The following is a 17413-nucleotide window of genomic DNA, read 5'->3' on the forward strand; positions in this document are numbered from 1 at the left end:
GAGTAGCTAATGTTGTTCCTTTGTTCAAGAGGAAAATAGGGATAATCCTGGAAATTACAGACCAGTGATTCCCACGTCAATGGTAGGGAAGCTAATAGAATGGATTCCTAGAGGTAGGATTTATGAGCATTTGGAAAAATACAGCCTAATTAGGGACAGTCAGCATGGCTTTGTGTGGGGCAAGTCATGTCTTACTAACTTGATTGAGCTTTTCAAGGAGGTGACGAAGGTGATCGATGAAGGTAGAACTGTGGATGTTGTCTACATGGATTTTTAGTAAGGCCACTCACGCTACACTCATCCAGAAGAATAAGACGCATGGGATCCTCGGTGACTTGGCCATTTGGATTCAGAATTGGCTTGCCCATAGAAGACAGAGGGTAGTGGTCAATGGGACTCATTCTGGCTGGAGGTCCATGACGAGTTGTTTTCCCGCAGAGATCCGTACTGGGACCTCTGCTGTTTGTACAAATGACCTGGATGAAAATGTGGATGAGTGGGTTAGTAAGTTTGTAGATGACACAAAGATTGATGGTGTTGTGTATAGTACAGAAAACTGCCAAAGGACATGGTGGGATATAAATCAGTTGCAGATATGGGTGGAGAAATGGCAGATGGGAGTTTAATCCGGACGGGTGGGAGATGTTGCACTTTAGGAGATCAAACGTAAAGGGAAAGTATACAGTTAATGGGAGGATCTTTAACATCATTAATATGCAGAGGGATCTTGGGTCCAAGTTCATAGCTCCCTGAAAGTGGCCGTGTAAGTAGAAAGGGTGGTAGAGAAGGTGTATGGCATGCTTGCCTTTAATAGTCGAAGCACTGAGTTCAAGAGTCAGGAAGTTATCTTGCAGCTTTATAAAACTCTGGTTAGGGCTCATCTGGAGTACTGCATTCAATTCTGGTCACCACATTATAGGAAGGATGTGGAAGCTTTGGAGAGAGTGCAGAAGAGGTTTACCAGGATGCTGCCTGGATGAGAGGGCATATGCTATAAGGAGAGGTTGGGCAAACTAGGGTTGCTTTCTCTGAAGCAGCGGATGCTGAAGGGGGAACTGATAGAAGTTTATAAAATTATCAGAGGTATAGATAGAATAGACAGCAGTATGTTTTCCCCGGGTTGAAATGACTAATGCAAGGTGAGAGGGGAAAAGTTCAAAGAAGATGTGCAGGGCACTTTAGTTTTTTTTATACACACACATGGAGTGGTGGGTGCCTGGAATGCACCGCCAGGGGTTGTGGTGGAGACAGATACGATAGAGGCATTTAAGAGACTCTTAGATAAGCAGAGCCTCATATATGCAGAGAATGGAGGGATATGGACCTTATGCTTGCAGAAAGAATTAATTTAATTAAGTGTCATTAGCTTAATTAGTTCCACATAACATCATTCTATGTTTATCAACTTCATTAACAGTTTACATAAAAAAACATTGGAAGAAATATTTCTGCTCGATTTCATCACCGATATAGGCTAATGACACTTAAAGGACATTGCTTGTGATCCATTCATGAAATAATACCTTAACGTACCTCTAAAAATTAGTTTTTTTTGGAGCATTTACAAAATTTGTTCTTACATTTAGTGAATTTATTACATTTTTTCATCAAGTGCTCTTATTTCAAGTAAGGACCAGTCAGACAATAAAATTTTTCCAACACAGCTGGAGTTTAATTTTACACTATAAAAATCTCTCATAAACTCAACTCATTAAATCTGCATTTAATGTTTACGCATTCTGACAGTCTACTGTTTTTGGAAATTTTTTGGATGAAGAGCGACAGCAGCATTACAAACTCCCAACGCTCATACAGACCATTCAATGCTTCAAAAATTTCCAAAGTATGAGGACTCATGAATGTCTTCACAACTGAAATTGGACAGAACCTGCTACAGAACTGCAAGAACCAGCTCCCTAACCCTTCCTTCTCCCACCAAATTATTTATTTTTCTACTTCACTGACTTGCAAACAGCTTGTCAAGCACATTACGCTCATTGGAATTAAAACCGATGGCTGCATGCCAAGTGAACCAAATAAAAAAATAATAGATCATTCTAAAAGATAGGTTGGAGTTTATTTAATAACAACCCTAAAAATGGCTATTAAGAAATCAAACCATGTGTGAAATTACACTTAGTCTTGAACAACTTTGGCCATTTCCTTGCAATAAAAAGTCTCAACAAAGTTGATTATATTTCAGACTTGGGGGGGGGGGGGGGGGGGGGGGCAGGGCGTGAAGGGGTAAGCTGATGCATTTTTCAGCATCATTCTTTACTTCCAAGTCATTGTATGGGTCTGAGAAAGAGTAGTGGAGGAGAAAGAAAATGAAGGGGATGTAGTAGCAGACTGAAAGTTTAATTCAAAATTAGACAAATGCTGAAAACATATCCTTTCTGGGAGCAACACTGCGACAAATGATGCACAGGAAGCATAAAAATATCCATAATCTCAAAACAAAAACCTTGGACTCACTATTCAGCCTTCACTTAATAATATTTGATGTCTTGCTTTCTTTTTAATTTGTCTTTTATTACAAGGCAAAGTCAATTTCCTGGTGTTTAACTCTCTTAGTCATCTCTCATTTTTTATGAGACAAGGACACCAATTGGCTCCTCTTGATCTATTTCCATCAATCCCATTCCACCACATATTTTCCTGCAACCTACTCTCTCTCATACTCATCAACTCCATTCTGATTCTCCTACGACCCACCTGCACTAGGGGCAAATTAACAGTAACTATTTACCTACTAACCAGCACAACTTTGGGGTGCAGGAAGAAACCCAAACACCCTGGGGAAACCCACACAGTTACAGAGTGAATGTGCAAACTCCACACATTGAGGCCAGACCAGGTAAAGATGGCAGATTTCCTCTTGACAGAGGTGGATGGAACAGATGGGTTGCGTTCTTACTACAATCCACCTGGCAAATAGCTTTTGCTGAGAATACCTCTTCCTGCTTGGATCTCACCATCACAATGTCAAGAATATTATTCCTGATGGACTTGTATCCATGTTTGATGAAATTCTTCTTCCCCTCAGTTAGCTTTTTTTTTGCAATTCTGGTGTTTTCTAACTTTCCTACACGTGGAAAAAATTAGGGTATCGGACACAGGACAAAGATGACATGAAAATTGGTGGCATGGTGCTAGAAGGATAGTCTTAGACTACAGGATGATATAGATCAGAGTAATGGCAGATGGAATTTAATCCTGATGATAATGAGGTGATGCACTTTGAGAGGACTAATAAGTGTGGAACATACACAGTGAATGGTAGGGCCCAAGAGAGTAGTGTGGAACTGAGGGACCTCAGTGTACAATGAGTCCTGAAGGCGACAGCACCGGTAGATAAGGTGGTGAAGGCAACAAACTAGACACTTGCCTTCATCAGCACAGAATACAAGAGCAGGGATGTTATGGTACAATTTTATTAAATATAGCTGGGGCCACAGCTGCTGTACTATAGAAAGAACGTGCAAAAATGCTGGAAATAGTCAAAGATCCGATGAAGGTTCTTTGACCTGAAACATGAACTATGTTTCTCTTGCCACAGGTGCAGCCTGACCTGCTGAGTACTTCCAACACTTTCTGTTTTTATTGAAGGAGGAATATAATCTTAAGGAGAATTTGGCTGTTCAAGGGCAAAAAGAGAAAGTTTTTCCTTAGGTCATGGAATCGTAAACTCTCTCCCCCAAAAAAGCTTATGAGTTACAAAAAAAGACATTGGCAGTAAAACTGATATATTTTTGTTAAGCATATGCATTAGGAGTCATGGTACCAAGCCATGCAAGTTGAAGTTGTGGTACAGATGAGCTATAATGCAACTGAATGAGCCTATCCATATTCCTGTAATTTGTCTTCGTCATTCATAACTAACTACTAATTCTGCAACAAATAGGTAGACAGATGGGGGTCAAGTGTCAATGTCATAGATTATAATGAAAGAGCATTTAGAAAATCAAACCATACAAAGAAACAGTAAAATTCAGATCTTGCTGCAAGTTACTAACATTCCCGTATAATTACATTGGTCTGTTTGTACCTCTTTGATTTATTGGCCATTGAATTGTTGCTTGTGCTGATCAAATCTGTCAACTCTGGCAGTGCATCAGAAAGTGGCTGCATGTCTCCCACCACAGGGGTGGATTTCCGTTTCTCTTGGGCTTTCTTCTTCTGTTTTGCCAGTTTGATCATCTCGATCTCTGCCAGACATAACATAAGAATGCAAGTCTACTTTTGGGCTAACGTTCCTTTTGATATTGTTTAAAATGCAAATTTTATTAGTGCTTGGGATTTTAAGTGGTAATTGACGACTTATCCTACGTACATAGAGTATCGTCCACTGGGATACTGCCACTGGCAACAATTCTCCACACACTTGTGTCCTAAAATTTATGACAGGGAGCCTATACTCCCTGTTGGCAATGCTAACTCATTACATCAAGCCTTTAGTGTTCAAAGTACTTTAGAATGTAAACAAGACAGCCAACAGAATCAGCATGCTGAGTACAAACCAGGAGTATGAAGAGGCTTTCTCAATAGTTATAAGTGAGCACAAGCACTTTTTTTGTCTATGTATTCACTGGGACTGATCTATGTCTTACAAAATCAAACTGCCATCTAAGGAAGAACTGGATGATACTTACTCTGAAGCCATCGCTCATGCCTTTGCTTTATTTTCTCTTTCTTTGGGAGCTGAACCTTGTCACCTGCAGAAGACAATCAGAGTTACATCACATGAGGACTGCAAGGAAGTAAACAATTTTAAGAAAAGCAGTCCTACTGAAGGCAAAAGAGTGATGCAGATACTTGGGTGGTCTTTTGTTGCTAGCATTTGTCACAGGCCATTTTCATAAAAATCCAATTTGGCATACAAGTTTGTCAGTTAAGTATAAGGAGCAAGGCCAAGCATCGTGATTTGTTCCCACATACCTGTTGTAACAGATTAGAGCAGTGTATTGAGTTTTAGACTGTACACTTCAGTTAAGAAATGATTGGCCTTGGTGCGGTATAGATTCCATACAGGGCCTAAAAGGGTTTAATTGTGAAGGCAGGTTGAATAAACCAAACTTATATTCTCTTGAGTAAGTGTATATTCTCAGGTGTAGGTTTAAAGGGAAATCCAGGGTCATACAGCATGGAAACAGGCCCTTCGGCCCAACTTGTCCATGCCAACCAAGGTGTCTTCATTTGACCCATATCCCTCTAAACCTTTTCTATTCACATACCTGTCCAAATATCTTTTAAAATTGTAATTGTACCCACCTCTACTACTTCCTCTGGCAGTTTGTTCCATATATACACCACCCTTTGTGTGGAAAAACTTCTCTCAGGTCCCCTTTAAATCTTTCCCCTCTCATCTTAAACCTATGCCCTCTAGCTTTAGACTCCTCTGCTCTGGGAAAAAGACTCTGGGAAAAAGACTGACAATTTATTTTATCTATGTCCCCCATGATTTATAAACCTCCATAAAGGTCACCCCTCAGCCTCTTTCACTCCAGGGAAAACAATCGCAGTCTATCCAGTCTGTCCTTATAACTCAAGCCCTCCAGTCCTGGCAACATCCTTGTGAACCTTTGCTGAACCCTCTTCAGCTTAATCACATTTTTCCTATAGAATAGCGACTAGAATTGCACAGAATATTCAAAGTGCGATCTTCTCAATGTCTTGTACAACTGTAAAATGACAGCCCAACTTTTGTACTCATTGCCCCATCCAAGCAGGCCATACACCTTTTTCACCCCTCTTCTACCTGTGTTGTCCCTTTCAGGGAACCATGCTCTTATACCCCAAGGTCCACTGTTCTGCAACACTCCTCAGGTTTCTGTCATTTACTGTGCCTGTTCTACCCTGGTTTCCCAAAATGCATCATTTCACATTGGTCCCAGTTAAATTCCATCTGCCATTTCCCTGACCCATTTTCTCAGTTGATCGATATCTTGTAGCCTTAGACAACCTTCTTCACTGTCCACCACATCACCATTTTGGTGTCATCTGCAAACTTACGAATTATGTTACCTACAATCTCATCCAAATAGTTAACATATAATGACAAACAACAGTGGACCCAGTACCAATCCCTGCAGCACACCACTGGTCACAGGCCTTCAATCTGAAAAACAACGCTCCACTGCCACCTTCTGTCTCCTTCCACCAAGACAATTTTGTACCAAATAGGCTAGTTCACCTTGGATCCCATGTGATCTAACCTTCCAGACTAGCCTACCATGCAGGACCTTGTGAAAAGCTTTGCTAAAATCCATGTTGACAACATCTACCACCCTGCCCTCATCAATCCTCTTGATGACCTCTTCAAAAACAAACTCACACAAATTCATGAGACTATTTCCCACGCACAAAGCCATGCTGACTAACACTAATCAGTCCTTACCTTAAACATCTGAGATGCTTAATATGAGTCAAGTATTTGATAGGATAAAGAAAGAAACTATTGCTTGTGCAGAGTTCAGAAAAATGGGGCACCCTCTCAAATTTAGAGCAAGACAGTGAAATCAGAAAACCTATCTTCAATCAAAAAGTAGAAATCTGGAACTCTTACCCCAAACAGCTTTGATGGCAAAGATCCAATGACTATTTCTTAGATGGGATCAATCTATATTAATTTAGTAGAAGTGTTAAGTTCTACATATCTTGTCAGGCAAATGGAGTTCAAATTCATTCATGATCTAAAAGAGACTGTCAGAAGAGCTTTTAGGTGTTCAATGGCCTGCACTTCAGTTCTAACAGCTAGACTGGCTATATTTCTAAATAAAAATATATTGGAATCATATGTTGTAATATACTCATTAAATCTTCACAATGGAAACAAAAACATTTTAACTACGGTACTTCTATTATACAACAGCTGCCAATATGTACTTTGAGAATAAATGCATTATGTCACTCAATTGGGTTCAGTATACTGTTTAATCAACATGGATCTAGAATTGATTCAAAACTAGTTGACATATTTACGAAAAACTTTCATTAAAAGGAGCAAACAATCAACAATAAATCAATAAAGAGTTGTAACCTTGCCATGGGGAATACAAAATAAACAAAAACACATTACAAAATGTAGCCACTTATTCAATGCTGCAAACTTCATTAAACCATATGTGTGGCGACTCACCGTCTAGTCGGGCGAACCGGCTCGGCAGTCGGGTCGCGCGGCGTCGGAGCGACGAGGCCCAAGATGGCGGTGGGCCTCGTCTTTCCGAGCGACGGGGAGAACCCGCGCGCGGGAAAGTCCTGATGACGTAGGACTTACGTCATTGCCGGTTTTTTTGGGCGGGAGTTTTTCTCCCTTAAAGGGCCCGCACAAGGCGGGAAAATAAACCAGTTCTGTTTGGCAATCCTCCGAGTAGAGTCTTGTTTTATTCCGCGGTAGCAACCGCTACATTGGTGACCCCGACGGTCCAAACGGCTTTTCGACCCGCGAAATGGACGACAGCGCAGCAGCCAACGCAGTGGCCCTCAAGCTGCCCACCTTTTGGACACTTCGGCCCAGCGTCTGGTTTGACCAGGCCGAAGCGCAATTCCACCTTCGGCAGATCACCTCCGACTCCACGAAGTACTACCATGTGGTTAGCTCTCTGGACCAGGAGACAGCCGCCCAGGTTGGAGACTTCATCCAGTCGCCTCCGGAGGCAGATAAGTACCCGGCTTTCAAAGATCTTTTGATCCGGACCTTCGGCCTCTCCCGTCGTGAGCGCGCCGCCCGCCTACTTCATCTGGATGGCCTGGGGGACAGATCCCCATCCGCCCTAATGAATGAGATGCTGGCATTGGCCGAGGGACACAAGCCATACCTGATGTTCGAACAGGCCTTCCTCGAACAGCTCCCCGATGACATCCACTTGTTGTTAGCTGATGCCGACTTCAGCAACCCCCGTGAGGTGGCCGCCCGGGCAGATGTCCTGTGGAGGGCCAAGCGCGAGAGCGGTTCGTCCGTCAGTCAAATCACCAGGCCGCGAGCCCAACGCCTGCCTCGCCCGGCCCCAGCAACCGAGCAGCCACGCCCCAGGAACGCAGACGACGACACGGGTGACCAGCTGTGCTTCTACCATCAGAGGTGGGGTGCGGAGGCCCGTCGATGCCGCCCACCCTGCAAGTTTCAGGGAAACGCCAGGGCCAGCCGCCGCTGATGGCTACGGCAGCTGGCCGCCGACAGAGCCTCCTCTTCGTTCAGGACAAGAAATCTGGACAGCATTTCCTCGTTGATACTGGAGCAGAGGTCAGTATTTTGCCCCCGACAGGCCGCGACACTCGTGACAGGCCACCAGGTCCTCTACTCAATGCCGCCAACGGTACAACGATACGGTCTTTCGGCACCCGTACGCTTCAATTACACTTTGGCGGCAGCCGTTTTACCTGGACCTTTACCCTTGCCACCGTCGCCCGACCACTCCTAGGCGCCGATTTCCTTCGGGCCCACGACCTGTTAGTCGACCTGCGAAGGAAGCGGTTAGTCCACTCTAGCACTCTCCGGACCTATCCCCTGGGAGAAATCAGCCCACCAGCCCCGCGCCTGGACTCCATTACCCTTTCTGGCGACGATTTCGCCAAGCTCCTAGCCGAATTCCCATTGATTTTGGCACCTTCGTTTACAAATTCTCGGCCTGCACATGGGGTACGACACCACATCATTACCACAGGGCCACCCCTTCATGCCCGAGCACGACGATTACCTCCAGACAAGCTCCGCCTGGCAAAGGAAGAGTTCCATCACATGGAGGAGCTGGGGATTGTTCGCAGGTCAGACAGCCCCTGGGCCTCCCCCCTGCACATGGTCCCCAAAGCCACCGGAGGGTGGAGGCCCTGCGGCGACTACCGCAGGCTGAATGACTCCACCACCCCGGACCGCTATCCCATCCCTCACATCCAGGACTTCGCAGCGAACTTACACGGGGCCCGCATCTTTTCCAAAGTGGACCTCGTTAGGGGATACCACCAAATCCCGGTCCATCCGGATGACGTCCCCAAAACTGCGATTATCACCCCATTTGGCCTGTTCGAATTCCTTCGGATGCCGTTCGGCCTTAAGAACGCCGCGCAGACCTTCCAGCGGCTGATGGACGTGGTAGGCCGAGACCTGGACTTCGTGTTCATTTACTTGGACGACATACTGATCGCCAGCCGTAACCGCCAGGAACACCTTTCCCACCTCCGCCAGCTGTATTCCCGCCTCCGCGATTTCGGCCTCACGATTAACCCGTCCAAGTGCCAATTCGGACTTGACTCTATCGATTTCCTTGGCCACAAAATCACCAGCGACGGGGCAACACCCCTACCCGCCAAGGTGGATGCTATCCGCCATTTTGCCTGCCCCGACACAGTCAAAGGCCTACAGGAATTCCTTGGGATGGTCAACTTTTACCATCGTTTCATCCCTGCAGCAGCCCGTATCGTGCGCCCTCTGTTCTCGCTGCTGGCTGGTAAGGGCAAGGACATCACCTGGACTGACGAGGCTGCGGCTGCTTTCGTTAAGGCCAAAGACGCCCTGGCAGACGCCACGATGCTGGTACACCCTAGGACTGACGTCCCGACTGCCCTCACGGTAGACGCGTCCAACACCGCGGTGGGTGGGGTACTGGAACAGCTACTCGAAGGCCGCTGGCAACCCTTGGCATTTTTCAGCAAACACCTTAGACCGCCCGAACTGAAGTACAGCGCTTTTGATTGGGAACTTCTAGCGCTGTATCTGGCGGTCCGGCATTTCCGATACTTTCTAGAAGGCAGGCCTTTCACCGCTTTCACCGATCATAAGCCTCTGTCCTTTGCCTTCTCCAAAGTCTCCGATCCCTGGTCAGCTCGTCAGCAGACACATTTATCCTACATTTCCGAGTTCACAACTGACATCCAACATGTCTCCGGAAAGGATAATGTCGTTGCTGATGCACTTTCCAGACCAACCATCCACAACCTATCCTTGGGTGTCGACTACACGGCCCTGGCTGACGCACAGCAAGCCGACGACGAACTGCCCAGCTACAGAACCGCAGTCTCGGGTCTGCAGCTCCGAGATTTCTGGGTTGGTCCAGGTCAGCGGACCCTACTTTGCGACGTTGCGACTGGTCAGCCCCGCCCTATTGTCCCTGCAGCCTGGCGGAGACGCGTTTTTGACTCGGTACATGGGTTGGCGCACCCGTCCATCCGATCTACTGTCCGACTGGTCGCCAGCAAGTTTGTCTGGCATGGCCTGCGCAAACAGGTCAGTGAGTGGGCCAGGACTTGTCTGCACTGCCAGACGTCAAAAATCCAGCGACACACCAAGGTCCCACCACAGCAGTTCGAGCCTACCCGTAGGAGGTTCGACCACATACACGTCGACCTCGTGGGCCCTCTGCCGGTTTCAAGAGGAGCCCGGTACCTCCTTACCATCGTGGACCGGTTCACGAGGTGGCCTGAGGCAACCCCCCTGACTGACATCACAACTGATTCCTGCGCCCGAGCGCTGCTCACAACTTGGGTCTCACGTTTTGGCGTTCCAGCCCACATCACTTCAGACAGAGGCACCCAATTCACTTCCAGTCTCTGGGCTGCATTAGCGAACCTGCTAGGGACGCAGCTGCACACCACCACGGCCTACCATCCTCAATCAAACGGGTTGGTAGAACGTTTTCACCGCCATCTAAAATCGGCCTTGATGGCCCGCCTGAAGGGTCCTAACTGGGTTGACGAGCTGCCTTGGGTCCTGCTCAGCATACGCACTGCCCCCAAAGAAGACCTCCGCACTTCGTCAGCTGAGCTTGTATACGAGGCGCCACTAGTTGTCCCCGGGGATTTCATACCTGCCCTTCAGGACCAAGGGGAACAACCCCCAGCAGTTCTACAAAGACTGCGCGAGAAGCTCGGCGCCTTGGCCCCGATTCCCACCTCATGGCACGGTCAAGCCCCATCCTGCCAGCCCAAGGAACTACGGGACTGTAAGTTTGTTTTCGTTCGCAGGGGCACACCTCGGGCGCCATTGCAACGACCATATGAGGGACCGTTCCGAGTCATACGGAATAACGGATCCACTTTTATTTTGGACATTGGAGGCAGGGAACAGGTTTTCACGGCGGACCGCCTCAAACCGGCCCATTTGGATCTGCAACAGCCTGTCGAGGTTGCCACGCCACGACGCAGAGGCCGCCCCCCTAAGCGGCAGCTGGCGCAGCCCACGGACCTTGGGGACTGTCTCGCCGGTTCTGGGGGGGGTTGTGTGGCGACTCACCGTCTAGTCGGGCGAACCGGCTCGGCAGTCGGGTCGCGCGGCGTCGGAGCGACGAGGCCCAAGATGGCGGTGGGCCTCGTCTTTCCGAGCGACGGGGAGAACCCGCGCGCGGGAAAGTCCTGATGACGTAGGACTTACGTCATTGCCGGTTTTTTTGGGCGGGAGTTTTTCTCCCTTAAAGGGCCCGCACAAGGCGGGAAAATAAACCAGTTCTGTTTGGCAATCCTCCGAGTAGAGTCTTGTTTTATTCCGTGGTAGCAACCGCTACATATGCAACTTTACAAATGGTTCAGTGTTATGGAGGTCAATGGCTCACAGAAACAACTTTTGTTGAGCAAAGGCAATTACACTCAGGGCAAAAAGCAAAAACAGTAGATGTATACATTGGAAGTTGAGTTCAGCTTATCATTTTCATGTATTCTCCCACTCTTCTATGCTGGGGCAACTAAGAGACTAATGTGGTCATGAGATGGGTCAGTAACTTTTGTGCCTAAGAGATCCATGCCTTAAATTTCACGTTTCAGGTGTTTTGGGAAAGCCAATATCAAAAGGAAGATTGGTGTGCATTTCTACCCTAGCTGCCAGTTAGTATCCATACATTCTCCCCTTCTGCATCACCTTCCCCGTTCTTGATGCTGTAAGTAAACTCAGATGATACTGCTCCATTCTACAACTCCAAAGTGAGCTTAAATAAAAACAGAAAATGCTGCGAACATTCAGGTAGAATTCATGGAGAGAGAAACAAAGTTAACATTGCAGGTCAATGATGCTTCTTTAGAACTGGAAAAGTGAAAAAAACATGCAGAGAGGGAGAGGAGTGGAGATGAAGAATGTCTGATGGGTGGAGACCATGATCGTTCACGTTATAGACTTGCTTTCAGTGCAGTCTAGTTGATCATAACTGATCTGTCTGAAGGAGTGCAAATAAAGGGAGATGAACAAGGGCAGCTGGATGGATAAACAACATTGGGGCTGCAAGATGCAGAACACAGTAGTTCTGGAAATCTGAAATAAAAGAGAATGCTAGAAATAATCCATAGATCGGGTAGCTTCAGTAGACACATAAAAACTGAATTAACGTTGAATGTGAATGACATAACATCTCAGTTCTAACACAAACATTAAAGGTTGGTAATCTGAAATTGTTCAATTCAATATACAGTTCCAAGAGCTGCAATGTGCCCAGATGGAAGATAAAGTGCTGTTCTTCCTGAGCCAACATAATCAAAGACCCCATCCACCCCAAAAATTCTCTGTTCTCTCTCCCATCAGGCAGAAGATACAAAAGCCTGAAGGCACATATCACCAGGCTCAAGGACAGCTTCTATGCCACTGTTATAAGGCTATTGAATAGTCCCTTCGTATGATAAGATGGACTCTTGGCTTCACAATTACCTCATTCAGAATCAGGTTTATCATCACTGACATATGTTGTGAAATTTGTTGTTTTGCAGCAGCAGTACAGTGCAAGATATAAAAATTATAATAAGTTACAAAAGTAAATAAATAGTGCAAAAGAGGAATAATGAGGTAGTGTTCATCGGTTCGTGGACTATTCAGAAATCTGATGGTGGAACATCGTTCAGTGTGGGTCTTCAAGCTCCTGTACCTTCTCCCAAATGGTAGTAACGAGAAGAGGGCATGTCCCAGATGGCGAGGGTCCTTAATGATGGATGCCGCTTTCTTGAGACACAACTTCTTGAAGATGTTTTCGATGGTGTGATGGGGGGTGGGGGCGTGATGGAGCTGGCTGAGTCTACAACCCTTTGCAGCCTCTTTTGATCCTGCACACCAGAGGCTCCATACCAGGCAGTGATGCAACCAGTCAGAATACTCTCCACCGTACATCTGTAGAAATTTGCAAGAGTCTTCGGCGACATACCAAATCTCCTCAAACTCCTAATGAAGTAGAGCCACTGGTGCGCCTTCTTTGTGGTTGCATCAATGTGTTGGGCCCAAGACAGATCCTCCAAGATGTTGACACCCAAGAACTTGAAGCTGCTCACCATTTCCACCGCTGACCCCTCAAATGAAGATTAGTGTGTGTTCTCCTAACTTCCCCTTCCTGAAGTCCACAATCAATTCCTTGGTCTTGCTGACGTTTAGTGTGAGGTTGTTGTTGCGAAACCACTCAATCAGCCGATCTATCTCACTCCTGTATGCCTCCTCATCGCCATCTGAGATTCTGCCAACAACAGTGGTGTCATCGGCAAATTAAGAGACATGACCCTGTACCTTATTTTCTGCCTGCACGGCACTTTCCCTATAGCTGTAACACTTTATTCTGCATTGTTATTGTTTTCCCTTGTACTACCTCAATGCACTGCTGTAATGAAATGATCTGTATTGATGGCATGCAAAACAAAGTTTTTCACTGTACCTCAGTAAATGTAACAATAATAAACCAATTTACCTTAAGCTTGTATTGGGCTTCTGAAGTATACGATTAATCTACACTGGAAAGGTGGGAATTATCAGTGCAAAGACAGCAGTCAGAATGGTTTGGTTCTCTTCATAAGGGGTGGGCGAGAGGGGGTGGCGGGGCGAGGGGGCGGCGGGGCGAGGGGGCGGCGAGGCGAGGTGGGGGGGCGAGAGAGAACACAAGCTGGGGCAAGTTTAGAACTATCTGAAAGGCACATTACTATGATTACCGTCACTGCTACTGTGGAAACCAGTTGGCACCAATATACACTTTGAATACAACTCCTCCTAATTTGGGTTAAAAAGACAAAATATTCCAGTGTGAGGTATATCATGAAAAAAAGTCATCTTCTTTCCATTTATAGTACCAATTTGTCAATAGTTTGTTATTTTTCCAGAACCCTTATTTTTAGGATAGGATAAGATATCATTATTAGTCACATGTACATCGAAACACGCAGTGAAATGCATGTTTTTGCGTAGTGTTCTGGGGGCAGCCCACAAGTGTCACCACGCTTCTGGTGCCAACATAACATGCCCACAACTTCCTAACCCTTACATCTTTGGAATGTGGGAGGAAACCGGAGCACCCGGAGGAAACCCACACAAACACGAGGAGAACGTACAAACTCCTAAACAGACAATGGCCGGAATTGAACCCGGTCGCTGGCGCTGTGAAGTTTACGCTAACCGCTACACTTTCATTCCCTCTGTTAAATGGGTGTCGAAGTGAATTCTGCTTTCATGTGGACTGCAGCTACTTTCAATATTTCTTTCCCTTGCAATCTTCCCAGGCTGGAACCAGACCAAAGACGTGCTACTGCTAAGCTTCCCAAGTCAACATTTGGTTTTATTTTCAAATTAAATGTCCTCTTTCCCAGGTGCAAAATATTAGCAGGTGGGGGAAAAGGGGAGGGAGCACAGGGCTATAAAATAGGAGTGATACCTGTATATCCTCCTGCCATGAACCTTGCTATATTCAGGTGTAGGGTGGCCAATCTACAATCATTTCTGTACCACCGTGCACAAAAAAGTGAAGCTTTGAGTGAAGTTCTGAGATTATTCATTTCTTTTGAAGTTTTATTTACAAGGATAAAAGAGGCAGTTATTTTCAATCCACCATGGGTGTGGATTTGGAACGCAGCACCCAAGTTTCAATGCTTCAAGCGCTGAGCAACATAGTCTTGCTCCAGGCTGAAGAATATATTATTGTTAAGCCAAACACACCATAAAAGGCCACCCTGAGCAGCTAAAGCAATGAGATCATACAAAGTACCTGCTATTACTAATAGCAGATTTAGAAAATGACAAATTGACTTTGCAGTTGGCTCAAAAAAATGACATCAATCTACTTTGCTATTATAAATCCCTTAGACTTAATTCCATTCTGGCACTGGAGTCAACAAGACTGTCCTTTGGGGCTCAATTGCTAATTCAAACATAATCTATGCTTTTTAAGAAGGCAACAGAAATCTCAGTCTGAACTTTCATGTTGCTGGGTAAATGAGGAACAAAAACATAGTGGATGAGATAGACTTACAAGGAAACGTTGAGAAATTGCCTAGTAGGTAATGATCACCCTATAGGCCAGTGATAAGCCAGGCTGCAAGTGTAAAAGTACAGTCTTCCAAGTTCCTTTCACCCGTGTTAGTTCAGTGGGTAGTACTCTCAACAGTGACTCAAAAGGTTGCATTTCTGAGTCTCAATAGAGTTAGACTGATACTATTATCTCATGCTGAAAGAATGCTGCACTGTCAGAGGTACAGTTATTGTAAAGAGCCTTCATTTCAAAATCCAGTCTGCCCTCTCAATAAACATCAAAACAAATTATCTGAACATTTATCACGATGTGAGGGAACTTCCTGTGCAGAACAGTTTATAATAGTCACTCATATAGCAAGGAAACAGGTCCATCAGCCCAGTGAGTCCATGCCAACTATTAAGTATCCATTTACACACATCCTACACCAATCCTATTTTATTCTCCCACATTCCCAACTCCACGCAGATTCTACCTCACCAACATGCTCTACAGTGGTCAATTAACTTATGAATCTCCACATTGTGATGTGGGAAGAAACTGGAGCTGTTGGAGGAAACCCACACTGTCACAGAGAACCTGCAAACACCACACAATTAGCACTGCGTGGCAAGATTGAACCAGGTTGCTGCAGCTCCAGTTGATACACCACTGTGCTGATAATATTTCCTTTCAACTAATTTGGCATATTAGAAATAATATTTATTACTGCTACACATTAAAAAAAAGGCTTAGCAGAAAATAATTGGACTAATGCAGTTGTTCGAAATACAAAACAAAATCGCAATGATTAACTGGAGCTTGATATATTGTCACTTATCTGCTTGGGCTGTTAATATAATTCAGAACCTTCAAGAAAACTTTTTGATCAAATACCACAGCAGTCCCTGCAATTCTAGTTCATTCTCACTTCTTATTAGGTTCCAAGAAAGTCTGCTAAAAATGTGGTGAAGCAGGACCATTTCCAATTAACCTTTCAACAGCTCAAAAGTGACCAGCAGCATAATGCAAAAGCAGGCAAGCAGGACTTTGGGGTTATCGATCTTCACTCCAAACACTGTTCAACCAGAGATCCATTACTTTGCCTTAAACTACTGAAACTGGAGGTTATGATATTAAAATTGCACTGTTTTACTGATGGGAAATGATTAGGCAAGTTCTGATCTTGCCCGATCAAGAATGTATTGTCAAAATTTCGTGACAATATTTCAGCATCAGCCACTGAAACAAATCATAGAACCATTCAGCACGGAATGAGGCCATTTCTCCCTCAAATGTAACCTCTAAAAAAAATGCTGCCTAATTAGTTTTCCACCCATGGCCTTTCCTCACAGCACTGCAATTAGTTTCCTTGTCAAATGTCTCTCCAACATGACAAGTGGACGGCAAGCGCAGGAACGTGGCACCTGGCAAGTGGATGGTGAGCACGGCAAACAGCTTGAGAGCCAGATGTCAAACATTGTTTTCTTTCCCCCCAAATGTCAGAAATCAGAGTTTTACTGAATTTTATTTTAAATAGTCTGGATTAGTTACATCTTTATAAAAAGACACTTCCCACAACTAAAGTCTCTGAAATGCTCAAGGCAGATAGGCAGGTCCCTTTAACACTCAAGAGTGATGTCAGGAGGCATGGGATCCAGGGAAACTTGGCTGTGTGGATTCAGAATAGGCTCGCCCATAGGAGACAGAGGGTGGTGGTAGATGGAACGTATTCTGCCTGGAGGTCGGTGACCAGTGGTGCTCTGCAGGGATCTGTTCTGGGACCCCTGCTCTTTGTGATTTTTATATATGAGTTGGATGAGGATGTGGAAAGGTGGATTAGCAAGTTTGCTGATGATACAAAGGTTGGTGGTGTTGTGGAAAGTGTAGAAGGTTGCTGTAGATTACAACAGGACATTAATAGGATGCAGACTTGGGCTAAGAAGTGGCAGATGGAGTTCAACCCAGAAAAGTGAGAAGCGATACATTTCGGGAGATTGAATTTGAAGGCAGAATACAGGGCTAATGGCAGGACTCTTAGCAGCCTGAAAGAACACGCTCTATAGAACTCTGGTTAGACCACACTTGGAGTATTGTGTTCAGTTCTGGTCACCTCATTACAGGAAGGATGTGGAAGCTTTAGAGAGGGTGCAGAGGAGATTTACCAGGATGCTGCCTGGATTGGAGAGCATGTGTTATGAGGATAGGTTGAGTGAGCTAGGGCTTTTCTCTTTGGAGAGGAGGAGGAT

The 17413-nt window shown here is 45.4% G+C and overlaps 1 protein-coding gene across 2 annotated transcripts in view; it reads right to left on the minus strand.

The window, feature by feature from the left end:
* Positions 1 to 17413, minus strand: part of slx9 (SLX9 ribosome biogenesis factor) — a 101179-nt gene that overhangs the window by 9397 nt on the left and 74369 nt on the right. For both annotated transcript variants that reach the window (XM_052021760.1, XM_052021751.1), the window contains exons 3-4: positions 4653 to 4715; positions 4049 to 4208 (exon numbers count right to left, since the gene is read on the minus strand). In XM_052021760.1, the coding sequence (XP_051877720.1) occupies positions 4049 to 4208; positions 4653 to 4715 (223 nt within the window). The remainder of the gene's footprint in view (positions 1 to 4048; positions 4209 to 4652; positions 4716 to 17413) is intronic.

This window comes from Pristis pectinata, chromosome 1, assembly GCF_009764475.1.
Source record: "Pristis pectinata isolate sPriPec2 chromosome 1, sPriPec2.1.pri, whole genome shotgun sequence".
NCBI classification, from domain to species: Eukaryota; Metazoa; Chordata; class Chondrichthyes; order Rhinopristiformes; family Pristidae; genus Pristis; species Pristis pectinata.